The sequence below is a fragment of the Megalops cyprinoides genome, chromosome 16 (genome assembly GCF_013368585.1).
Source record: "Megalops cyprinoides isolate fMegCyp1 chromosome 16, fMegCyp1.pri, whole genome shotgun sequence".
Lineage (NCBI taxonomy): Eukaryota > Metazoa > Chordata > Actinopteri > Elopiformes > Megalopidae > Megalops > Megalops cyprinoides.
The window spans coordinates 2,888,832-2,916,046 of NC_050598.1; the positions used below are offsets into that span (position 1 = coordinate 2,888,832).

Consider the following 27,215-nt stretch of genomic DNA (forward strand, 5'->3'; position numbering starts at 1 on the left):
TGACTCTGCTGGTGATGTGGTGCGAATGCGTGTGTCTGAAGCTGTCCTACTGTCTCGTGCAATGACAACACAGCTGAAGACCTGCTGCGTGGTACGGGCGCCCCCCCCTGACATGGACCACTAACGTGCTCCATTCCCCCTGGAGTGCCTGGAATAAAAAGCCTTCCCTTAATTCATATCAGAAATGAATCATTTATTTCCTCTACGAGTAAATTATTCAAGGCATGTATTGACAAACCGGCTTCTCTTTATAAATAATGAAAAGACTCAGAATTCAGAGTGGGGCCAATCACTGGATCAACCTGAGCATGCTCACCCTGCTACTCAAAGCTGTCCAATCACCTCCACCGTCTCACACTGTTTATCCAGAGCTGGCCAGTCTCCTGTCCTTTCTCATACTGCTTATTCAGAGCTGGCCAATCACCTGCATCTTCTCACATTGCTCATTTGGAATGGGCCAATCACCTGCATGTTCTCACACTGCTTATTCAGAGCTGGCCAATCACCTGCATGTTCTCACACTGCTTATTCAGAGCTGGCCAATCACCAAATCAACCTGTGCATCAGGATACTGAGTGAGCATGTGTGGGGAAGAGAGCTTGGTATGTCTATCACCCGTCACCTGAGCGAATGCGTTTGAAAGAAGCTGCTCCCCCCCAGGAGCTCCCACCCCCTCCCAAATTCTGGCAGGCCAGCCAATCACGCCAACCCCCAGGGACCGGCTGTGGCGAGAGAGGGTGATGCAGCAGATCAGCCTCCAGCCCAGAGCGTGCTATGCTGTAGTGCTACACGTTCACCATAAGCGCGTCTACCAAACGCAATGGAGGCCATGTGCTCAGCCTTCCCTTTGGATCATGGCCCAGGACTGTGGGGACAGAAGCTGAGGGTGATATTGACAGGAAGGTTATGGAGAGGGGGAGGAACAGCTAGAGCATCCTACTGACTATTTTCATAATACAACAAGCTAATAAACCCTGCGCTATAAAAACGGCACATCTTCACATTTTACTGCCTGCTGTTAGCGTGCGGTCTCAGGACAGCAGTTTCCTCCCCACACAGAGATCAGAGCGCATGAAGCACACTCACACGGATACAGAGGTATACACACATATACACACAGATACACACGCATACAGAGGTACACATGCATATACACACAGATACACATACATACAGAGATGCACACGCATATACACAGGAGATACACATACATACCGAGGTACGCACGCATATACACATACATACAGAGATACACACGCATATACACACAGATACACAAGCATACAGAGGTACGCACGCATATTCACATACATACAAACATATATGCCGACACATACATAGAGAGATACACACACATATCCATAGATACATTCATTTACACATATACACATATGTTCACGCACAAACATGTAAACACGCACACATGCATACAGATATATACATATGTGCATATACAGAGATACACACACACCCACAAAAACACACACATACATACGCATGCATACAGGCACACAAGTACTCATTAACATTAATGTTCCACAAACAGGTATACAATGTACACGCAAAAAAGCAGACTCTCTCAGACATCCAGACTGACATAACCAAACACACAGAAAAACACACAGACCCACACACACACATGCGAGGAAACAGTAAAGGCACTGTCCAGTAAGCTGGGTGGTTGGTGAGTTGGTCGGTCGGTGTGTGAATTCAGGCTCCAGTGACTTTAAACCTTGCTCGGTCTGACAGTAATTTCTGCCTCCAAATTACATTCCAATTGGTTCATAAATCTCCCTCCTTCGCCCCGCCCCATTCTCCCCATCTGCCTCTCTCTCTCTCTCTCTCCTGCTCTCCCTCCCTAAATGAGAAATTGAAAGGCTGAGATGGGGAAGGTACGTGTGCTGGGTAGCTAAACGTTCACTCAAACACATGCCCGCACACACGCACACAAGCGCGTGCGCACACACACATACGTGCGCACGCACACATGCATTCACACACATATATACACAGACACAAGCACACATGCAACTCACACCCTCACACACACACATATACACAGACACGCACAGACACACACACACACACATACACACTCACATGGTTTGCTCAGCCAGAACCTTCACAGCTCTCCCTAGTCTGAATCAATGCTGCAACCTGGAGGAAGATTTTTGCTGACAAATAAAGAGCTCTGTGCTGGTTCTTCTAAAATAACATTTATTCAAGCGCTCACAAGGGAGCGAACGCTGACCTTGTGAACTGTGCTCACTTCTTGCTAATTGCGAGAGGGCTTAAAAAAGGGGGGCGCGTGACGTTCCCATAAGCGTGCTGCCACTTATCGCTCAATGTCTGCCGCCACGTGTTCCGCTACTGCAGGGTCACGTCAGAAAAGCCATTAGGCAGCTTTTATTTAGGAGCTCCGCGCAAGCGGGGAGGAAATAAACGGCAGCAGAGGGAGAGAGAGGGGCAGGGAGAAAGAGAGAGGGAGAGAGAAATAGAAGAGTCAGACAGATGAATAGTGAGGGAGCGAGAGAGGGAAAGATGGAAAGAGAGGGAGAGAGGAAGGGAAGGCCATCAGATATGCAAACCGGCTCAGACGTCAGTGTTTGCTGGCAAATGGAGGTGGAGCAGAGGAAAAAGCTCCCTTTTTGTACACAGCACACACACGCCCCCACCCCCATCTCCAGCATGCACATGTCTTCTCCCCTTGTGTTAAAGGCATGTTTTCGGCCGGAAAATGTGCAGAGGCCTTCGTCTTTGTGAGTCAAAGTGTTTCACGCGCTGAAACAAGAGCATGCGGCTGAGGTTCTATTACAGCTGCCAGTGCTTATGTAAACTTCCTGCAGGGCGGCGCACTGCTGGGACTAAACAGCATTTGCAGCAGTCCTGAGGGGGTTGCCTGCGTGAGGCTATTATGTGCAGTAATCACGATTGCTTGGTTATGGCCGCTCTGAATGTTCCTCTGGCGAGCCTTAATTGTATGTGCGGCTGTTGATGAACTGTGTTAGGCATCCTCATTTTTGGTAGAGTTAGTCTCCCACAGTTCATTTTCACTGCATTAATACTGTCAGCACAGCCAATGATACAGGATTCAGAGGTTACTGGGTACAGAGCGGGAGCGTTAGAGGAGTCTGGTGATCAAGCTCAGAGGAGACGTTTAGCGTCTTGCTAAACGGCCTTGCTGTTACACTGGGATGACTGTGCTGGAGGAATGGTAACCAATTGTTTACACATCCCTACTATCTAAGAGTCCCACAGGCACTGCACCTCCCCCACCACCAAATTTCCACTTGCATCCTTATGCTTGAACTTTACATCCTCATTAACTGCCAAAACTCAGACAGCATTGTTACATTGAACACAATATCTTCACTTACCACCAAAACTCGGATATCATCATTGTTATTGAACTCAATATATCCTTACTTACCACAAAAACTCTGTTATCTCTGTAAAAACTTTGTTATCACTGAACTCCATATCTTCACCTACTGCCAAAGCTTGGCTAGCATCCTTATCGTTGAACTCATTTTATCCTTTTTTTTTTTACTGCCAAAACTTGTCTAGTGTCTAGTGTCAACTTCTATGCCCTCACCCCTGATGGCGCTTTCTGCTTTTCCTCCACAGGGTGGCGCTGTGCCTACAGGACAACCTGATGGAGGCAGAGCCCCATCTCACAAACTGACACAATTCAAGCCCAAGACCCCCCTGCCTCCCAAAACACGAGGATGGAGCCTTTGGTCTAGTCATGAAGCCCGAAAGTGGAAGAGTAACTGCTTAGGTGCATCGGGAGTACTGCAGAAGCACTAAAACTGACTAACTACCGCCACAACTGAGAAACGGCGGTTGGGAATAATTCAGCAGCCACAGTGAGAAGGTGGATAAAACAGGTGTGCTGTGAACCAAATAATTTACATTACCGAAGAGAAAGGCCTTGTATGGGATTCAGAAGAGGAAGGAGTACAGGCTCAAAGGATCTGGACTCGCTTGAATCGCTTGCCATTGAATCACTCCGTATTTAAAAGGGCTGCCGACACAAACTCCTGAAAAGTCCTCCCGTGTTAGCTAAAGACGGAGCTGGGTCTGTTGCCCAGGCTTGTCCATTTTTGGTGGGATCTGAAGAAAACTGGAGGAATGACAGCAGCTTCACTGCGGGTGCTGTTTCTCAGCAGGGCAGAGCAGGAAGGCACAAGAAGTGAGGCCCTGCTTGGGTGAGTCTCGGAGAGAGCGATGCTTCTGTCAGTGACTGAGTCTCTCGTGTGCGACCCCTGGGGACAACCTGGACTGTCAACGCCACTGAAGGAAAAATCGGGGGGAGCCTCTAAGCACCTGAGCACCTACCCTGCCCATATCCCTAAAGTGCAAGAGCCCTAGAACCAAGAACAAGCTCAGAGCCTATTCTGCTGAGGGGTAAGAGAGCTACGCCCCGAGCAAGGGGCACAGGAGACACTCTTTCTCGGCCGATCCCGCCACTCCCCTCTGCGTTTATCTGTGATGTGTTTGGATTTCCTTTGCAGCATCCTCATCCTTAAACACCCCTTTAGATACAGAGTTTAGCGTGCCGTTTCTTTACTAATGGAGAGGGGGAAGAGAGAGGTTGTGAAGGCAGCTGGGACACAGAGACAGGCAGAGCGAGGGAGCAAGGCAGAGGAGGAAAGGAGAACAGAACAAAGAAAGAAAAGAATGAACTAAGGCAAGAAATACATAAGAAATAGATGACAAGAATGGCTAGGAGGAGACAAACTAAGGACAGTGAAGGGAGCAGTTACCTTACAAAGAGAGGCAAAAACAGAGAGGGAAAGAAAAGACAAAGCAAGAAAAAGGAGGAAGACACGGAAAGAGAGGGAGAGAGACAGAAAGAAATGGATGGGAGCGAATTAGAAAAGAAAAGCAGGAAGGAGATGAGGATGAGATTACTGGGCCATTGGAAGACTGATGGGGAGACAGATGATCACATGGTGGGATATGATATGAACCCATCACTGGGGGAGGGGACAGCATTCACGGGTGACATGTAATGAAATCGTGCAAATGGCGCTACTCGGTCTCCTGTGCTCTTCTTTAAAACATGGGTGACAGGAGTGTGTGTGTGGGGGCATGTGTGGGGTTATGAGGACATAAATACACACAGATGCATGCACGCACTTGCACACACACACACACACACACACACACAGACAGGCACACAAAGGCCCTGTTTACACTTGGTTTTAAAATGCGTCTTGGGCAATCGGATCACAAGTGGACAGCCGAGACACATCACCGTTTACGCCTGTGTCTTGTGTTCAGATTTCGTTACTGCCTACGTCTCCCCGCCTACGTCAGTCTCTGTCACCAGATTTGTTTAGCACGGGCTAGCTAAGAAAACAAAAATGTTTCAAGAACTAATATACCTTTACAGGCTATTCCAACTGTTGAGATTAGCAGGACAAAGTCATTTGTGACTGGCAAAAGAGCGCAGGACAAGACGAAAAAGGAAGAATGTTAGAAAAGCATTTTTTTGAGCGTTGGCGCGCTGTCAACAAAACAACCACCACGTCCTGCATTGATGACGTATTTCCTGTTACGTCCTTGTTGAGGACGCATCAGGACGCATTAGCGTTTACACTACAAAAGATATGTGGTCAAATGCGTCCCAGACCACCTCGGCAAGTGGTTTGAGTGATCGGATCACAATGCGCCTTGGTGGTTGTTTGTATTTAGCGCTGTCCACTTGTGATCCGATCGCCCAAGACGCATTTTAAAACCAAGTGTAAACGGGGCCAAAGACAGAAATGTACATATAGACACACACAGTCACACAAAGGAACACAGTGAGATATACACACACATGCACACATGCACATACACACACCATTGATCTTGTCTGAAGGGTCTATAGTCAAATTAAATGATCTGACAGCACACTACATATCACGCTCAACGATCATTCAATTTTCAAAGAGAGACAATCCATATATTGACATTACCATTACACAACATACAGCAGACATAACCTCAACGATGTGTCTCTGTAAGATTAAAAACTCACAATTGTGAACTCACTTAAGTGTGAACAATAATATTCCCTGCTGTGTTTTATAGATAGATATCATTACTTATCGTCTAGTAAATATTTAAAATTATATTTTAAAACTAGAAAACCTGAAATAACTGTCGCCTTTAATACCATGGGTGACTTTGGTAGGAGGTCGCGTGCGGATAGATCTGGTGACCCCCTACCCGCTGTTTCATCGGACCCTTAAATATATGCTCTGCGCTGGACATGATTAGGCTGATCAAAGACAAACAAAACCGGAAGGGTTAAGAATGTAGATTAGCAAGGAGTGTAAAGGAGGGATATAGGAAAAGAAAACATGTATAACTGAAAGGAGTACTGAAAGAGAGCGCGCTAGACGGAGAGGGAGAGAGAGATGACGGGGGCGGAGGAGCTCAGCAGAGCACAATTATTTGCATCTCGTCGTCAGCATCAACCCAAACACGCGAAAACCTCGAAACAAGGTCAGACTGTATTTATGTGATGTCCGACATCAGTAAAAACGAGCGAACACCCCTGATGCGAATTCAGAGGAGTCCTCGTTCATTAATGGACATATATGCACTAATCCTACTTGGATTAAGTTATCACAGATTTTTTTTTTCTAATTTCGCGCTGGCCATGGAGGTTATAGTCTGACAGACCACCGCACCGACGGAACGTGGAGCATTCTTCCCGAATCTGGTGTAAAAGGAACAATCTGGTGGGTAGGAAAAGCTATGGAGAATTTGTGTGGAATAAAAAAAAATGTGATGTAACCTATAAAAGCGCTGATCACTTTGTAGGCCTAAAGTGCGTATGCCAATAATAATCTATGATAAAATAGTGTAAACAGCTGTATTTTCTAGTAAAGACGTTCAAGATGTTTAAGATTATAAATACAAACAAACAACGTGAAAACTTTTAGAATTGCGATCCTGCATACTTGACAGATGTAAAATATGTGAATTTATCAAACTATACGTTCGGATTCAGATAAATACTTGGGTGTACGACTAAAATTTGAGAATAAAGTCCACATGGACATTATTAAGCGGTCGAGGCAAATTCTACACAAACCCGAAAGAGATGTGCAAAAGAAATCTCGTTTGCATTTTTTTAATTTACGAAATATTAGCCTACCTTTCGAAATGCCTTCTAAGTGAAGTCCTGTCCATTTCCAAATAATAAAGTCATGCGGTTAAATGGGCAGAAAATATAGTTATATATACTTTAAATAAATAATAACATACAGCTGCGAGTGACGGCCAGAAACCTTCTCTTTTCTCGTCTACTGCGTATACTTTGACGCCTGCAGTGAAACTTGCCACAGATTTTATGCGGTTGCGGTTGCTCGCGCATTTCTATGCGTTAAGTTTTCATCGAACATCTGCCAACGTACAACCTGTTCCAGCTTTTAATACGGGGCATTACTGGTAGGACTACAATTGGATTATTAATAAACACACGTTAGGTGTTCAATATGTGTCGGAGACAATTTCTGGAAGTGCTGGGGTGCGGTGTGCATACGAGGTCTTTCATAAATTGATAAAATTCAGATGCTTTTAGCAATCTCTTTTAGACAGATTAAAGAACCAATCCAAGCCTCTATCCCTCTATAAACTACAATCTGTTGCAGTGCTTAGATGGTTTAAAGAACGGAGTTCAAGAACGAGGGTACCCCTGGCCCCTGAGATGACAGAGACTTACTTGGTACTCGAAAGGAATTTAATTAACATGAAATCACCACTGATGACTTCTCAGAGATAATCAAACTCTGATCCAGCCTGGAGAGAACTCCGCAGATTCCAGCTGGCTGAGCCAAATTAAACAGGACGTGTAAACTTAGGACTGTCACTCATAATGGTTTTCGGGGGGTAAATTCGGTTTCGCTGGCATCGATTTCCTTCCTATTTCATTTATCTCTTCTCTAATTCAACACTCTCCCAGCTCTTATAGCATTCTTCCGGTGTTATTTGTCTCCGGTCTTGCTGTTTTACACGTTCGGTCTGTAAAACAGCAAGACCGGAGACCCCCCCCCCCCCCCCCCCCAACACCACCACCACCACCACCACCACCTTCTCAAATGCACCGCGTCGGTAAAGCAAGTCAAACCCCTATCGCCAAAGCATTTAAATATAGCAACATGAAGCCATACAGTCAAATTCGGCCCTCCCCCCTCTAATGCTGGCCGTAAATAAACGAGGCCCTCCTCTTCTCTCCCTCTCCAATATTGGCATGTCCTGTTAGCTTTGCATGGAAGGCGACTCTAACTAAAGAGCTGCTTTGCATACACTGCCCGAGGCGACTGTCTCGGCAGCCCTGGGTGCACTAGTCCCTCTGTCTGCCGCGCGCTAACCCATCCGAGCGCATTAACTCCTCTGTTGCTGCAGCAGGGCCGCGAGCTGGAATACAGACCCCGCCGCCCCCTCAGCGCGCGCGCACAGCACGCTGAACATCAGCGACGTCAACGGCGCTCAATCACACGCCGCTCAGCTGTTCATGTAGTCACGTTTTTAGATAAAAATGTCCTCATTGGGAGTTATAAAATCAAGACAAAAGGTAGTATTTTACTCTTCAGGTTGTACCGCGAGGGACCACTGTGTATAATCCCTGGCTGGACAACTAACTCCTAATTTAATGATTGGTTTCTAAAACCAGGGGTAATCATACAAAATTTTAGAGTCTGGGAGTTAAGAGTCGAAGAGATTGTATAAATTTGCATGTTGACTTGAATATTACAGTGCTCCAATGATAAGGCGAACTCCAAATAACCCCTCAGATTCAACATGCAGGTGGAATTTGAATGCACCACAGCACTTGAGGCAAACACAGGATTCAAGTCATCGTAAAATCTGACTGCATATGCTAATTGCGGTCTGTATGATCTTTATCTCCAAGTTGTTCTTTAAACATGCCACTGTAATTATTTGATAGCATTGCAGTGGTTGAAAACAATACACAAATACTATGTAGTGCAGCTGATGCAAAGATGCTTAATTGAAAACGGAGATCAGAACCCCCAACGGAAGTAGATCTTAAAATCAAACTGCTCCCCCATTAGATATTTTTAAAATTACATGACTGAATGTATACTGTACTTTCACATTATGATGGTCCTGGGCAGTAGGCTGATATGGCTACTGTGCTCTGCACAATGAATTCATGTGTGACATTACTACTGTGAACACTTCACTGAGAATGAAGAATGAGTGCGAAATGTGGTAGGTGTGTACAATAAAATGCTCTCATCCATGGGGTGCAGCATCTCAGCGCTGAGATTTCCCTACCTCGCATAAACAAATAATCCATATTAACAATTTCTGTGTAGAAGAGTGGGTGTTTGGGCTTGTGTATGTGTGTCTGTATGGAAGAGTGTCTGTCTGTACAGGTGGGATTGAGAGTGTGTGTGTGTGTGTGTGTGTGTGTGTGTGTGGGGTACTCTCACATGCACCTGCTTTAAGCTGAGAGGCATGTCATTTCCATACGTTTCCTAATCCTCCCTCTTCCTCACTCTCCCTCTGTCTCCTGCTTAAAAGGAGTGACCCAAATAATCCTTGCTGCTTGACAGACTCATTTGCCCAGCCATTCAGTCTCACACACGCCTTCTTGCTCTCTCACTCTGAAAAACAACACTAACTTACCCCCCCTGCCCACACACACACGCGCACACACACACACACACACACACACACAGCTGGTGAATTTGTTGGGATGGGAGGAGATTAAGATGGCTCATCTGAATTCGGACCACAATAATGAGTTGAAGGAATTAGTTATGAAGACGAGACCTGAACGTCAATAAGACTTTGCACCTTCAGGTGCTGCAGTTGCTGTAGCCAGTGCTGCAGTGTTGACTCAATCAGAGAGCATACCATCTCATATTCTCCTCTCCCTCCTTTCTTTCTATAGGTTGCAGAGTACACACACAGCCTGCGCAGAAACCCTCTGACTGGACTCGACAGACCTTACACAGCGTTGCCCCTCCCCCACAGAGGAGTGAGGGGGCGGGGCCACCGAAGAGACAGAAAGGAAGGGGGAGAGAGCTTCTGTTGGCGCCATGGCTCCTGAGGGTGTGGCGGAGCTCCGCGATTGGCTCTTCCTGCTACTGCTGTGCCTGACTCTGCTGGCTGAGATGCTGGAGCTGGCGGCGGCGGCAGCAGCAGCAGCCGAGGCAGCAGCGGAGGCTGAGGGTGATGTGGCGTGCCCGTCGGCGTGCCGCTGCGATGAGGGCTTTGTCTACTGCAATGACCGCGGCCTGAGTGTCATACCGCCACTGCCCTTCTCGGCGGCCGTGCTCTATCTGCAGAACAACCACATCGGCAACGCGGGGCTGCCCACCTCGCTAGAGCGCCGGCTGACTGTGCGCGTCGTCTACCTGTACGACAACGAGCTGGATGACTTCCCCACGCACCTGCCGCCATCGCTGCACGAGCTGCACCTGCAGGACAATAACATCCGCAGCCTGCCACGCGCCGCTCTCGCCCGCCTGCCACTGCTGGAGAAGCTGCACCTGGACGACAACTCCGTCTCCACGGTGAGCATCGAGGAGCAGGCCTTTGCCGACAACCCGCGGCTCCGGCTGCTCTTCCTGTCACGGAACCACCTGTCCAGCATCCCGTCAGGGCTGCCGTCCTCGCTGGAGGAGCTGCGGCTGGACGACAACCGCATCTCCACCATCCCCACACACGCCTTCCGTGGCCTGTCAGCGCTGCGGCGCCTCGTGCTGGATGGCAACCTGCTGGCCAACCAGCGCATCGCCGACGACACCTTCTCGCGGCTGGCAAACCTGACTGAGCTGTCACTGGTGCGCAACTCGCTGCAGACGCCACCTGTCAACCTGCCCAGTGCACACCTGCAGCGGCTCTACCTGCAGGACAATGCCCTGGCACATGTGCCGCGCGGCTCGCTGGACGGCATGCGGCGGCTGCAGCGGCTCGACCTGTCCGGCAACAACCTGACCACACTGCCGCGTGGCCTCTTCCGCGACCTGGACGGCCTGACACAGCTGCTGGTGCGCGGGAACCCCTGGCACTGCGGCTGCAACCTGCGCTGGCTGTATGACTGGCTGCATGTGCGGGGGAACTCGGTCACTGTGCGTGGCCTCACCTGCCAGAGCCCTGACAGGGTGCGGGGCCTGGCCCTCCGGGACCTCATCAGCCAGATGGAAGAGTGTGAGGGTGGGGGCGGGGGAGGGGGAGGTGGGAGAGAGAGAGGCGGGGCCGCACCGGCAGCCACTGCTTCCACCACACTTCCCCCGCCCCAGGGCTCCCTCTTCACCCTCCGGTCTAAGAGGCCGGGGCTGCGTCTCCCGGACTCAAGCCAGGACTACCCACTGGGAGGCAGCGGGGTCAGCAAAACGCTGGTCCTCAAGGTGAAGCCCCTCACACCTGACACCATCCACATCACCTGGCGCACCCCGCACCCTGCCCCTTCCTTCCGTCTCAGCTGGCTCCGCCTGGGCACCAGCCCAGCCGTGGGCTCCATCACTGAGACGCTTGTGCCGGGGGACCGGCGAGAGTACCTGCTCACTGCCCTGCAGCCACGCTCCAGCTACATCATCTGCATGGTGCCGCTGGCGGGGGGTGTGGGCAAGGGCCCCGCTGCGGGTGCCAGCATGGACTCAGACGAGAGCCCCGTGTGTGCCAAGGCTGAGACGGCCAGCCCCGGGCAAGCCAGTGATGACTCGGACAGTGAGCAGGGCTCTGAGCAGCTGACCGCGCTCCCACTCGCAGGGATAATTGGCGGAGCCACGGCACTGGTATCCCTGGCACTGATCTTCGGCATCTTCTGCTGGTATGGCCACCGTGCTGGGTACCTCTCTGCCCGGGAAAACTCCAACTACGGCCGGGGTGGCAGCTCCCGTGGTGGCAAGCACTACGATGACTATGTCGAGTCTGGCACTAAGAAGGACACCTCCATCCTGGAGATCCGGGGCCCTGGCTTCCAGATGACGCCCATGGCCGCCCAGCAGCCGCTCCGGCCCAAGCCAAGGGAGGACTATGTCATCCACACCATCTTCCCCTCCAATGGCACCAGCCTCTACAAGAGCACCCACCACCAACACACGCCCAATGCCAGCTATGGCACCAACCGTGGGTACCGGGAAGGAGGCATCCCGGACATAGACTACTCCTACACGTGATACCTCCCCCTTGCACTGTCTCCCCGTGCTCTTACGAAACGTAGATTCGAGAGGACCTCAGCCCTGGTTCCAAGCCCCTACCCCTCCTCGTGCCTTCTGGTTTCCATTCCAGCTGTTCAGTCAGAGGTCTGAGCCATTAGTGAAGGGCTATACCGCCCGAGAGAAAACCCAAAGCCACCTCCAGAAAGACTGGGGTGGCATTTACACAAAACAACCATTACTTCATGAGCATACCTATAAATACATTAACTTGCTCTGCCTCACTCATACAACTCACTTAAGCTGGCTCTTTCTGGGGGGCAGGAGGCTGGCTGGAATGAAAAACCTCTGCAGACACTAGGGGGGAGCTCTAGCTGCGGAAAGCTGAGGGATCAGGTGTACATAGGAATAGATCTATACGATTGGACCTCTATGGTCATAACTGGTAGACAAACAGCTGACTTTACCTTCACAAAAGAGGACTCTTTCTTCTTAGGCTTAGTTTGGTCTTTCCGGCTTGCTTGTCCTTTATTTTTTTATTTCTTTTGTATGTTGGAAAGATGTCTTTGTCCCTGCCTGAGGAGCTGACAGCAGCAGTGACGGGTTTGACAATGAGGACCCAATTCACTACTGGGTTTCGCTTTTATAATGAAGGAGGCGGTGGGAGGGGGTGATGTTTCCCTCTTGCAAGAAATCTGCAGTTCCCAAAAATCCACTCCTAAAGCAGATATCCCCATTTAAAAATGAAAAACAAGAGGGGTTTGCTTATTATTATAATCCTGATGTGGATTTAAGCTTAGAGTACACCGATATGCTCCCAATTAAAGGTTTTAGAGAGACAAAATCAAAGGAAGTGCTGTCACAGTCTAAATGCGGCGACTAAGATAATGGTTTGGCATTGCTCTGGAGACCGAAGAGTCAAACATCTCCGGGTTCCTGCAGACCGCACTAATTTAACTGGCCCACCGGAGGGAGGTGGTCATGCTGGTGATTACCCGACATAAAGGTAACACCTAACTAAGAGATGTAATGACAATCACAAAAAAGTAAACAACACTGTGGCTGTCACAGGGGAATCGGCCCCTCGTGAGAAGGTCTTTGAGAGACGGCTTTTAAAGCCAATTGCCGCATCACGACAGTTGCACAAAAAACAGCCAACAGTCCAACAACATCCCAGCCCTGCTGTGAGGGTTGGGTGGGGTGGGGTGAATTCCGTGGAAATCAGGGATATACCAAACCGCAACACTGTGGTCCTGCACACTTGACCGGGTGGTGGGTGGGAATACGGAGTTAGTTAATTTTTTTGGGGTCAACATTTTCCCTGCTGGTTCGCGCGATGACACCTCTGGAGGTGCCTGTTGCTAGTTTATGCTAACAGAGTGGCAGAAGATAAAAATGGGGAGAGACACACACTGACAAAACGGTAGTGGGTTAGGCGAAATTGGAGAAAAAAAACAGTGAAAAACCAAGAACAAAAGAACAACATACATGCTTGTAAGCATTCCATCACGCCATGGTATCCCACACAGTTAAAAAAGAAAAAAAAACACTCTTTCCAGTAACCACTTGTGGTAAACCACTACTGTAGCATTTTAAAGCGATGGCTACAAATCGCACTGTGCCTGTTCTGTCTCACTGAGTGTAACACTACAGGAGACAGCCCAACAGATAAGCAAAGGGGGCTGATTTATGTCCCTAATGTAACTCATAGCTATTGCACGCATTTGTAAATGCTCCCTTTGAAAGAAAAGTTAAAATGGCTACCCTTGCCTTGTTAGCTCGCTTTATATACTGAAAGGCATTAAGGCAAAACATCATTTTTTAAAAAACACTGTGATGCAATATTTCAATTCATCAGGTACGTGTGTAGGTTGCAGTGCATTCATTCCTTATTTTGACAGCTCATAAATGGAGCTGCAGCAGAGATTCCGGGGGGGGTTGGGGGGGCCACAAGGGCCACTGTTCTAAGAGAGCCGTGTGCCATGCCCAGGGCATCGTGCGCAGGCCATGAGACCTACCTGCTCCTGTAGACACCAGGCAGTTGGCCTCCCGTCCCTATCACCTGTTCCCTCTTCATCTTTACCTGTACTGCCTGTTTGATTTCACTGCCCAGAATTTTATGTTTTGTCTGGCTTTCTAGACCAGTGGCTAAGAGTCCATAGCACTTCTCAGAGAGAACACATGTCCTCTTCGACATGTGCGCATCCACAAAATATGCTGACCACGTGAGACAGGTTTACCACTGATTTCTGCAAGTGACATGTTCTGAGCCCAAGTATACCAAACCTCAAGCTCTGCTCACTTGTTTTGTTGTTCTTTCTGGCAGAAAGCTAGGCTCACTCACCTATGTTGTGCTAATGCCTTTCATTAAACAAAGTACCTTTTTAGTAAAAGTTAATTGTCCCTATTAAAAGTTGGCTACAGACAATTGCCTCAACACAAGGCAGCTTTTTACTCAAATGATGTAATGACTTAAAGAACTGAGATGGCAGGTCCCTCTCAACTGGACACATCTGAAATTTGTGCTTGCTTGTTGCACCAATCTACCAAAGCTTCCCTCTCAAAAGAGTGTCCCCAACGCTGTTACTGACCGCTAAGATTTGGATTGCCTGTTGCCAAAGGTGAGCTTTTAGACAACAGAAACTACAAGCAGAAGGAAAGTTGGGGAGCTTTATGTTTACAGTCATGCTGGGATTGAGGTAGTAGCAGGCAGCAAAACTTCCGCTGAAGGTGCCACACCTCCACCCACCCACACCCGCACCTGTGCCTCCTTAAACCATCTGCCGGGATTTTGATGGCGTATGACTACTCTTCTGTGTGGAACTTGCGGGGTTCGGGTTGTATGTCTAAGCTCTTTTGAGCATGCTCATTTGGGTTCGGCAGTGTTAGTTGCACCTTGTCCTTGTGTCTTTCCTCTGCAATCTCTCCACCTGCACACTTCTTGCCCGCAGCTGCCCCTCTGCCCACGTGAAAAAACCTTGGGACCCAAGCTTGTCTTGAGCAAGCAAATGTAACAGTTGTACATGTTTTTGTATTCAATTTTTGACTCCATGACAAAACGCTGAAACTGTTTGGTAGGCAAGGAGGAAAAAAACCTACTTCTAGATAACATGTACAACAACTACATAGACCAATATAACCGGAGTCTATGTTTTTGTGTCCCATTCACATGGTTGAATTGTTCATGTCTTGTGCAGCACGGGGGAAGAGGTCGCAACCAGCAAAGGAGACAGACTCTGTGCTGTTAATGGTAACTGTAAACTGGCTTGGGAGTGATCCTATTTACTCGCGCTGGGCAGATGGGACTGCTGCACCATCCACAACCCATGAACCCTTTGGCTCCCCCTCCAGGTCAGAGGGTGCGAGTGTATGTGCCTGTTACTAACTCTTTTTTTTAATGACTAGTTTCTGTAGTGAGGACTCTGGGTAGAAGGGCAGACTTTAGATTAAATGGACAGACAGGAGCCGCAGCAGGGCGAATTCCGGACAAGTGGGGTGCTGTTGTTCTCCTACCGAGCTTCTTCCAATTTGCGCCGAGAGGGAGAGTGGAGGAGGGGCCGGTGCCTAATGTTTTTTGTGTCTTTCCCTAAAACGTGTTTTTCAGCCTTTTTTTCTAGGTCTCTGCTTTCAACATGTTTTCTCTTTCCCTAATGGACTCTGTGATGTAAATGAGAGAGTGGAGGGACTATTTTGTCTGAGGGCCTTTTGTTTGTTTTTTTTTGTTCTTTGGTTTTTCTATGTGATTAAAGAGGAGGTGTGCTGTACTGTGTTTGATGTTGTGTGTTTATTAAGAGTGCAGGGTGGAGGCCACTTCTCTGTGACAGAGAGACCATTTTCGCAATGGCAGCTCAAGAGAAGAAAATATGATTCGCAGGAAATTAAGTCTGGCAGAAGAGAACATCTTCTCTTTCTGGGTCAGGAGAGCTGCAGTCATACAACCAAAATGCCCATCTGATTCATCACTGTAGGTCACAGTGTCCATGAGATTATGTGCCTTTGAACTAGCATCTGTCACTGAGTGGACTGGTGTTTGTGTGTGTGTGTGTGTGTGTGTGTGTGTGTGTGTGTGTGTGTGTGTCTGTGTGTGCAAGAGAAAGACAGAGTATGTGAGAGTATGTGTGAGAGTGTGTGAGAGTATGTGAGTGAGTGTGCGGGTGTGTGAGAGTCTGCAAGAGTGTGTATGTACATATGTGAGAGTATTTGAGAGCATGTCTGAGTGTGTGTCGGGGAATGAGAGAGAATGTGACAGTGTGTTGGAGTATGTAACATTGTGTGTGAGTGTGACTGTGTGTCAGACAGTATGTGAGAGTGTTCGTGAGAGAGAGTATGTGAGAGTGTTTGTGAGTGCGCTTCTGTATTATCAGTAGTGCAATTAAGATGTACCCTGGGATATAACACTGAGGACACAAGTTGCTGGTATGCTGTACCAGACACTTTCAAGCGTTAATCATGAGCTGCCAGGTTTGACTTTTTTCCACAGATAGACATTTTTAACAATCAGAGAAAGGGGAGGAAGTCAGAGATGGGAGAAAAACTGAAGGAGTCAGAAAGAGAGACAGAGGGAGAGACATGGAGCATAAGACAAACAGACAGATTCAAATCTACTGCAGTTTCAGTGTTTTCCTCACCCTGGGACTTTAGTTTATTTGTTGCCTTTTCTTTAGCATTTCAGTTTGTTGATTTATGCAGGGACCCCAGGAGGGTGAAGGATTTCTTTTGATTTCGACATTAAGAAAGCATTACCTTGCTCAGTCCCTAAACCAATACCAGTCCGCAGACCATGACAAGTCTCCTGCCTACAGTAAATTTCCAGAAGCTCAGCTTACTTAGCTAACTTATGCAGTGCTTCACACACACACACCGCTTTTTCTGGGTGGGGGTGGGGTTGGCATAGCAGTTAGCTGGTGTGCTGTAAAGCATTAAAATGTACATGCATCACTGCCTGTGACCTTGGGTACAGGAGGGAAAGAGTGTGTGCATTGCTCTCTATCTGAGTGAGGATCAGCCAGTGTTTGCACTAGTTTCTATCTAAGTGAGAATCAGTCCGTGTGTGCGCTAGTCTCTGAGTGAGGATCAGTCAGTGTGTGTACTAGCTTATCTGAGTGAGGATCAGCCTGTGTGTGCACTAGTCTCTATTCAAGCAAAGATCAGCCAATGTATAGTCTCGATCAGAGGGAGGATCAGTTAGGGTGTGTCACTCCACAGAAACTGCCCTATTCTCAATTACTGAGGCTCGTAAATCAGCCAGAGCATCCTCCCATTCCTCAGTCTAGATTCTTTTAGACCTTTCTGCAGTCTTTGACACAGTGGACCACACTTTATTTCTATCCACCCAGTCTATGTTAGGGATGGTTGACACCGCTCTCCTTTGGGTTAAAGCCCACCTCTCTGGATGCTCTTTCAGGGTGTCCTGGAACTGTGGGTTGCCTAGACCCCACAGCCTGTCTACGAGTGTCCCTCAAGACTCTGTACTCAGCCCCCTCCTCTTCTTTCTTTACACGCAATCTCTCGGCTCTGTCATCAGTTTTTTTGTATCATTTCTATGACGACGACGACGACATACAACTCTTCCCGTCATTTCCACCATCTGACACGTGGGTTTCTGCACACACCTCAGCTTGCCTAAAAGACACTTCTCAGTGGATGGTGGACCACCTCCTGAAGCTAAACCTAGCTAAAACTGAGATGCTTTTCTTCCCATCTTTGTCCTCCCTGTTTTAAGAGCTCTCCCTCAGCCAAGGCTGTACAAGTAGTCTACACATAGTTGAGTTACTCCCCTGCTCACCTCACTTCAATGGCTTCCTGTTATCGCTAACATCAAGTTCAAAACTTTGGTGCTGGCATACAGGACAGTGAATGGGACAGCCTCCTCATACCTACGACCGCTCTTCAAACCCTATGTTCACTCAAGATTGCTGTGCTCTGCATCTACAGGGCAACAGACTGTCCCGACCAGATGGGGGCACTCTTCTCAAACATGATACCTGTCTGTATTGGACCCTTAGTGTTGCAATGAACTCCCCATGGGGGTCAGCACAGTGGAATCGCTGGCCATCTTCCGACACAGACTGAAGATCCATCTCTTCAGACTGCATCTTGGTTGTAATTCAATCCCCGCCCCCTAACACCTGCTACCTCTAATATTTGATGTTAATTTTACATTAGTATTGTGATGTATTTTGATTCTGTGTTCTAGGGACTGTTGTATCATAGTATACTTGGTTTCCATCAGATTGTAAAAGTTAACTTGTGATAGGGCTCAAATAGTGTTATGCTGACACTCACTGGTCTGGGAGTGTTAGCCTGGTCTGACACTTTTGCTCATTAAATTGAGTGGATACACTCATGTTCTATTGTGCTGGAAGTCGCTCTGGATAAGAGTGTCTGCTAAATGCATGTAATGAAATGTGTGTGAGTGTGTGTGTGTGTGTGTGTGTGTGTAAGTGAATGCAGGGCAGCTTGAGTGACAGGATCGGGCAGTGTTAAGGTTGTCTCCAAGTTGCTCCTAAATACACTATAATCCCTGCGCAGCCCAGCCCATCTGCTCTCACGCATTGGCAGACATATCGATTTCCTTCTCTCTCTCTCTCTCTCTCTCTCTCTCTCTGATCCTGCCATACATGCACACACAGCCGAGCCCAGCCATGCACAGCTCCACCACAGCGATAAAGACAAATCGATTTCTGTAGGAGCGTGCACAGATCCTAACACACACACAGATTCACACACTGCAACTGACGTAGATTCAAAAAGAACGAACACACACAGGCACACACATATGCACATGCTCAGGTTCACACACATGCATGCATTCACACACTCACGCACACACACAACCTCATGCACACACACACACGCAAGCGTACAAGCACAGCCATACCACATACAGAGTCATGCATGTCCTGAAACACATAATAATTGGTGCCATCCTTGTGGATTTTCTGTGCCTGCTCCTTTTTCTCTTGATTAAAACGGAGCTTCTTCCACCCAATTTAATGCAAATACAAGGAGAAAGGTGGCTTTTGATATGCAAAGCAGCAGTTTGATGTCGAACGTACACTTTCCATGTGAAAGGCTGTGAATGGCGGCAAGCCATGGCCAAAACAATTAAGGAATTATTTCCAGACCCCCCGCTCTCACCAACAGTGATCCCCAACCCCTACCTCAAAATGTGGGCTGGCCCCAAACCCCACCCCAGAGATGAGTTGGAGGATGGGGCCGTTACTGGGGAGCAGGGGGACTCTTGGTGGCACGCTGATTAAATGGGTCCTGGATATCTGGGGGGGCACAAGCAACTGCGCGTGCAGACTGAGCAGTGATGGGGAGGGGGTTGCTGCCACTCTAGAGAGAGGCAGCACCTGGAGGATTTGTGGAAGCAGGAATATAGGGCGACGCCCTCGACTGGGGAAACAGGGATGTAGTGTGGGGAATGGGGTCAAGCCAAGGGGGAGAGGACAGCCCAGAAGGCTGCATGTTCTAGTCCCCCCTCTGGCTTGAACTTCACCACTCTGCTTGGGAAAACACCCAGCCTGTGAGAAAACTGTATTAAGCAAATAATAATAATAATAAAATAAGCCTCTGAGAGAGGCCTTCGGAGAGAGTGTCTGAGCTGCGGAGAGGGGGACAGGACCCAGGCGCTCCATGGCAGATGTTGAAAGACTGAACCCTCCTCTCCCTCCAGCGCTGGAGGGGGTCTCATCTGATGAGCAGGAAGGCTCCTTTGCATTGCCACAGTGAGGCAATTAAACTAATTAGCCTCATTGAGAGCTAACGATCCAGCGCCCTCCATCTGAGCTTAAGTACAGGCTTTGGGGGGGTTGGGGGGGTGGGGTTTGAGTGGAGTTTTGTGAAGGGGGAGGGGGTAGGGGGCTTTTAACAAGAGAAGAAATAATTGCACTTTTTTGCAGTCTCATTTACTTCTTGTTTACCGACATCAATTCTGGTCCATTTACTGTCCGGGTTTTTTTTTTTTAACTTGTCAAAGCCTGATCAACATAGAGGGAGAAGAGGGAGGCTGACATTTTCTGCATGGGAAGCGCACATGCCCTTGCCTGGAGCATGTGGTGTGTGTATCTGTGTGTGAGAGCGTACATGTGTGTATGTGTGCACGTACATGTGACTGTGTGTGTTTGTGTGTGTTTATGTGTGTATATGTGCACGTGTGTGCATGCACGTGTCTCCATTTACAGTATGTGAGCATGTGCCTGTGTCTGAGCATGAGTGTGAGAGAGTTAGTGTTTGCACATTTGTGTGATTGACTGTGCAAGTGAGTGCTTCTGTATGTGTGTAAATGTGCCCAAATGGGTGTGCATGCATCTGTGTGTGTGTGTCTGTGTACGGAATGGGAGCATGTGTGTGAGCTTGTGTGTGAGTGCATGCGTGTGTCTGGGTGAGTGTGTGTAATCGTATGTGTGAAAGCACACTGTAGTGGTCGCTAGCCTTACCACTGATCTCACTCTGGAGCATGTTACAGAGGTGAGTCTGCACACAGCATCACTCTCCTCTCACACAAACAAGCCCCATTCACTCCCAGATCCTCACAACTGACACACACTCTGCTGGCAGCAAATTAAGTTGAGCTTAGCACATTAGACAGACAATTCCTTTTGCACTCCTTTTTCACCATCTATGACTGACGTTAGCCAAACTTCCAAATCTAAGATCACCACACACACACACACCACTGAGGGCTATTTCCCTTTTTGCCACACAAAGCACAAATTAAAAAAATGACAGAGCAAAATGGAATAGAAATCTCTCCCAATATAAAACTCTGTGCAACCCTATCATCTTTGCCTCCCAGTCCTCAAATTCTGCACTCAATGCCGAGAGTGCGATTCTGCAAGCTTGACAACTTTCTCCACCAGCGTGTCCGACACTCCAGCACACAAGACGGCATGAAACACTGAGCTGACGTTCAGCGATAATCCCTCCTTTAGAGAAAGGGCCGCTTCCACGTGTGGGGAGCAATGCTTTGGCTCGCTGGCGCTCCTCAGAAAGCAATACTAGAGATGCATTTTTTAAACCCTTACATCTGTACAGGAAAATAATGATACTGCTCGGCAAGGCTCAGCTGCCTCTCGCTGGCAGTTACTTAGCGCCTATGTAAATAATACATCACTGTGTTCCGGCAATTAAAAATTCACCAGGAGTAATACAAGCGTTTCTCATTTCCTTTATCGTTTGTGATGGATTTTTTTTTCTTTTTGGATACGGCGGAGGAGCCCGGGTGGAACATTTCTCTGGGTGCTGAGACGAGTCCCCCGCCATCACTCGATAAAAAAAGGCACAGCAGACTTATCTGGACTGGTGGCGGAGCGCAGAGGCTCCCTGTCGCTCTATCGCGGCCCTATGACGGAGGAACAGCTCTTATCCCACATCTCTGTCTCCACGGCGATTTGGAGAGCCTGTGTCATAGCGTTACCCTTATCTTTGACTGGGGTGGGGTGGTGGTGGTTATGGTGTGTGTGTGTGTGTGTGTGTGTGTGTGTGGTGGAGACATTAACATGGATAGGAAACCACAGATGTGTATGGTGCAGAGCTTGGTGGCTAGATTATATAAGGCACAAGCCTCTCTCTGATGCTCCCCCTGGGCAGAGTATCGCTTCTACCTGTTTCTGTCTGCAGCAGGTGAACTGAGGTAATGGAGCTGGGGGCGGGCCTCAGCCTATAGGTGCGTGGCCTGGATTATGGGCAGGTCCCGTGCTCGAGATCCTGCTGTGATTTCAGAAGCTCCAGGGGGCTGAACATCTGCAGAAAAAAATTGCCCCAATTCGCCCCTGATATCTCAGGCTCCGCACAGACAAATGATATGCATGCATTTTCCATTGGAACTTATACAGCTTATACAAATAAAGGTGCTAACTGGCTTGGCACACTAAAAACACTACCACATGGTCATTATCCCTAATGCACTCAAACATCTGTTTTTGCATGTGCGTGTGCATGCGTGTACACACACACACGCAAACTTTAACATCTGTCTCTCAAAGTGCAATTCATTGAGTAAAGTATCCAGCTTCTATCCAATTAGAGGCAGTCCATCCTGTCCAATGCTCTCCCTGTGTCAGAAGGATGGAGTGATTGAGTGGTGTAAAAAGCTGTTTTACCCCCCTCCCTCCCTCCGCTGGACAGACCTTAAGTGCTTGTGGCTTTTTATGTTACTGTGTTTTATAGAGGAAACTGGGAAGCCAAATGCAGTAAAAATGTGGTGAGAGAGAGTGGGAGAGGGCGGGAGGGGGAGGTGACATTACTGTAAATCCCGTCTTTAGTGAGAACAACATAAACAGCCCCCCACTCACCCCCCCGATATCGATCCATTGCTCCGAGCGGAAGGCTGCCTCTCTGTGTGTCTGCATTTCTGTCTCCCGCTCTCACACGCCGTTTTTCTCCGAGCCTCCTCTCCCCTCCCCTGCTTGAGAGCAATCTGTCTGTCTGTCTCTGCTTCATCTCTGTGGTCCATGTCTGTCTGTCTGCCTGTCTTTTTTTCTGTGTTCCATGTCTGTCTGTCTGTCTGTCTGTGCCCGTCTGCCTGTGCCACTGTCTGTCTTTCTGTGCTCTGTATCTGTCTGTCTGTGCTGCATGTCAGCTGTCTGTCAGTCTTTCTGTCTGTCTGTGCTCTGTCTGTCTGCACTCCATGTCTGTTGGTCTCTGTTCTCTTTGTCTAGTTTTTTTGTGCTCCATGTCTTTTTGTGCAGTGTTCCAGTGTGTGCTGAGGCAACACTCAGGTCTGCCATGAAGAATCTGTTCTCTTTCTGACAGCTTTTAAACTGACTCTGATCTCTGTTCACACGAAACCTCTCTACACGCTTCCTGTTCCCCCAATCACGCCACGTGTCCTGATCCCTGCTCCTGATCTCTCCAGGACATCAGCCACCGTTTGAGATGGATCCATGCCTGTTTTGGGGAGCTCAAAGAGGATTGCGCTGCATTTGATATTTAAGCAGCACTTTTGCTCTACTGCACCCCCCCGCTGTGTAGAGCCACACTCCTCAGCTCCAACACGTCAGGGGGCGGGAGACTGAGCGTGCACCACTGCGCAGACTGTGTCCCATCACTCTGCTGCAGCTGCACACTTACTGAAGCCCTGATCACATGGCGTGAGTGTGTGTGACTGCGCAGACTGTGTCCCGTCACTCTGCTGCAGCTGCAGTTACTGAAGCCCTGATCAGACGGCCTGAGTGTGTGTGACTGCGCAGACTGTGTCCTGTCACTCTGCTGCAGCTGCACAGCTACTGAAGCCTTGATCAGACAGTGTGTCCGACTGCACAAAATCTGCCTTACTCTGCTGCAGCTGTGAACAAAAACCCTGAATGGACAGCACCACCATGGTCGTACCAATTTACTGGAGCCTGGTCCGGCGTCCCATGAACCCCATTAATTAGCGAGAGACAGTCTGTTAATCCAGCCGTGCTTCCACACAGTCGCGACTGGCAGCCAATCAATACTACAGGGATAAATGAATCGATAGCCTGCCGTTCAAACCCACTCTCCTATCTAACTCTTTCCCCTCTCATTTACAGCCATTTTCCTTCCCTCCATCGATTCTAACTCCTTCTTTCAGCCATCCCCTGTTCCTTCACTCTACCTCCCTTTCTCTCACAGCCCCTCCCCTTCCATTTTTATCCTTCTACAGTTCTCTTCTCCAGGCCATCTAGATGAGCACCGTGCTGTGACTGGCTCTCATGTGATTGGCTGAGATATGAAAGTCTGAGATGTTATTGGCTCCCTCTGTTCCACTACCTTCACCTTTCAAACACATTACACTACATTACATTATTGACATTTAACAAACACTCTTATCCAGAATGACTTACATAAGTTTCAGCTTTACTCATTTAAACAGCTGGGTATTTGCTGAAGCAATTGCGGGTTAAATACCTTGGTTGAAGGTACAACAAGGTACAACATTGCCCTACTCCTATGGGAATCAAACCAGCAACCTTCCAGTTAAGAGACAATGGAACATAATGGTATAGTGCTCTCCATATTTATTCATACCCACCATTAGTAAAATTACATACTGAATCACTTTTCCTAATTAAAAAATGATGTTTTAAGCAAAGTGATATTGTTCTCAAATAATAAACCTTATTTTTGAGTGAAGGTCAAATTTATTCACACCCCTGCGGTTGATTATTTATTGCGTGGATTACATTAAGGTGCTTCCTGTAGTTTTAGGAGGTTCTGATATCTCTGAGGGGGACTTTTGACCGTTCTCCCACCAGAATTGCTCTTGGTTCCTTCAGTCTTTTGGTTTTCATTGGTGACCTGCTTTCTGGAATTCAGACCAGTGTGATTAGAGGTTTGAAAATTTAGATGGTATGTTAACATCTATTTTGAACACTCCACAACCACTTCCTTAAACACTTTGGATCATTGTCATGCTGGAACGTCCATTGTGGATTAAGCTCAAACTTCTCAACAGAGGGAACCAGGTTTTTGGTCACAATGTCCTGGACCATGTAGCTGTTCATGACTTAACAAGGGCTCCAGGACCCCGGAGGTGCAAAAAAATCTGAAACATAACAGACCCACTGCCATATTCATCAGTGAGTGAGGTTTTCCTCGATGTAGGCTTTGCATTGTCCTGCCACACTGAAGAGTATTCCCACGCAGCTTAACCCTCACTTTGCCTGGCCATGAGACATGCTTTCAGCGGCAATTCCAGATTCAACGCCCTTCTCTTTACGATTCGCCTTCAAAAGAGGACTCTTCCTGCTACGTGGCCATGAACGCAATAATCATGCATGATGCTCTGAATGGCGCTGTATGAGACTTATCTAGATATCCAATTGTTGCCTTTGGGTTTACAACTGCCACTCTAATAACCCATGAATGCAAGGCATGTCTGCTTCCTCTTTCGGGCAGGGATGCCACTCTAACTGTAGCCTTACGTTTCAAAATCATGATAAAACAGGATTAATTATTATTATTATTATTAATAATGACGAATAATGCAGTAAAGAGTGTTTCACCAATGATTTGGATTTTGGGGAATTCTTTCATAGCCATCTCACAGTCTGTGGAGGTCAGTGACCGTTTCTTTGCAATTTTGGAGAGCTCATTAACTTTAACACAATGACACATGTTACTGATGAATCTATTTGTGTGTTACCTTTTAAACAAGGGAAGCAGAAAGCCTTCGATGCCTCTGTACCATTTAAGAAGCTTCAGCTCAACTTGCAAAAAGCAAAATTGTGGTGTAGGTGATCTTTTTGAAACATTTTACTTCTTGCTTAAAGATGTGTCTAATGTGACCCTCATGTTTTCTGAAATAAAACTCAAATGTGAACATTCTTGCTCATGTAAGAATATTAAGTTTAAAGTGAAACATGAAAAAGAATTAGGACCATGAATTAATGTGGATAGTGCTATATTTTGTGGGAAATCTAATCCCTTCTACTTCATGAATACGCAATTCTTGTATGGTGGTGGTATTTTTTCATGATGAACAAACTGAAATCAAGTTAAAGAGCTACCTTCTTGGTTCTTCTTCATTATGACCAAAATAGTATAGTCTGTGCCTCATTAACATTGGCTGTCCCCCCCAACCCATCCATCTGTAATTTCAGAATTGACCCATAAAACTCTTTTGTATATGTAGTGAAGTGTAACTGCCTCCAGTCTGTGAAGGTGGTTGTAACGGCTAAATAAACATGTTCTAATTTTTTTTTTAATGTGAAACATTAATGCTGCAGGACCACGTGTCAAAATTCCACAGTTTGCTATCTGCGCATGTAGAGAACCATCTGTTTCCCTTTCAATGGTGTGAGGACAGGAGGACAGCTCACCCAGTTAATAGCCCATTTCATGCCCCAAAATTTTGGCACTAAAGCAATTGAAATATTAAGTGGGTTAAGCATGTTTTTTTTTTTACTTGTTGGTTCATTTTTTTTGGAGTCATTCCAAAAATGAAGGAGTCTGTTGAAAGAACTATTGACAAAATATTATTAACATTTTAAAAATATAATATAATCCAATTTACCAGTTTATAATATAATCCATCATATTACTACACTCATAAACACTTTCACATTAGAAATAAACATTTAGAGGTTGTTCTATGCAAAATTAACATGATTTCTGCAAAACGGTTGCAAATCTTCCTCAAATTTACCACATAAATTTGTCCCATGATAGGCAGATTCATGACAAAACTTCCCATGAATATCCAAAATTGGTTCCAGGATATGAGCATTTTTAGCAATGGCTTTTGGGCATTTTTGTACCCAGCAAGGCTTCCTTGAAGGCATCAAAACTTCTGATCTCTACATGCAACAGACAAAATTGTGGTGTCATCTTCAAGCTAGTTGCATGCTCCCAATGGATTCATTTAAAAGGCCACACTGGTTTCTTGTTATTTTTCATTGTACTGTTCTACATGTTCTGACTAATGCATGAGCACAGAAAATTAAGAAGTGGCACCTCCAGTAGCTTACGGGCTATAATCAGTTCCATATTGGGGAGGTCATCGTTTAAGAAAATTCAGCGGAGAAACTACAGCGATTAATAGAATGACACATCAGAAAGAACGTGGCAGCAAGCACTTCACTCTGCAGTCACTGTCCCAGCATTCAACATACTACCTTTAGTTTCCCTCTCAAGGCAATCTGGATGGAAATAAAGCAGCGCTTAAATGCCAATGGACTGGATTCAGATGCTGTTGACATGGCATCTCTGTGTCTGCTTCACCCACCCACACACAAATACACACACACACACCATCTATATATGCATACAGCATCTCTCTCACACACACACACACTCACACCTACACACTTACCTACATAAACCAGCACACACGCACACATGCACATCTGCCTATCTACCTGCACATGCACACACATACACCATCACACGCACCTACACAGTCAACTACGTAATCAAACATGTACACACAGTAAAATATGTAGGCTTGCACCCAAACAAAAACTCTGATACATGCACACACACGCACACACGCCACACGCGCACGCGCACACGCACACGCACACACACGCACACGCACACACACACACACACACACACACACACACACACACACACACACACACACATTATTTAAAAAGGCGC

At 47.4% G+C, this 27,215-nt stretch overlaps 2 protein-coding genes across 7 annotated transcripts in view; one reads left to right on the forward strand and one right to left on the reverse strand.

Moving 5' to 3' along the window:
* The window catches only part of macrod1 (mono-ADP ribosylhydrolase 1), a 100,035-nt gene that overhangs the window by 63,316 nt on the left and 9,504 nt on the right, over positions 1 to 27,215 (reverse strand). The window lies entirely within an intron of this gene.
* Positions 10,077 to 12,417, forward strand: LOC118791304 (leucine-rich repeat transmembrane protein FLRT1-like). The gene has a single exon (XM_036548614.1). It carries the CDS (start codon positions 10,077 to 10,079, stop codon positions 12,159 to 12,161), a length of 2,085 nt encoding a protein of 694 aa, XP_036404507.1. The 3' UTR covers positions 12,162 to 12,417.

Bases quoted from the DNA above. Each gene is read 5' to 3' on its own strand.
- LOC118791304 (XM_036548614.1), top strand. From the start codon at position 10,077: ATGGCTCCTGAGGGTGTGGCGGAGCTCCGCGATTGGCTCTTCCTGCTA.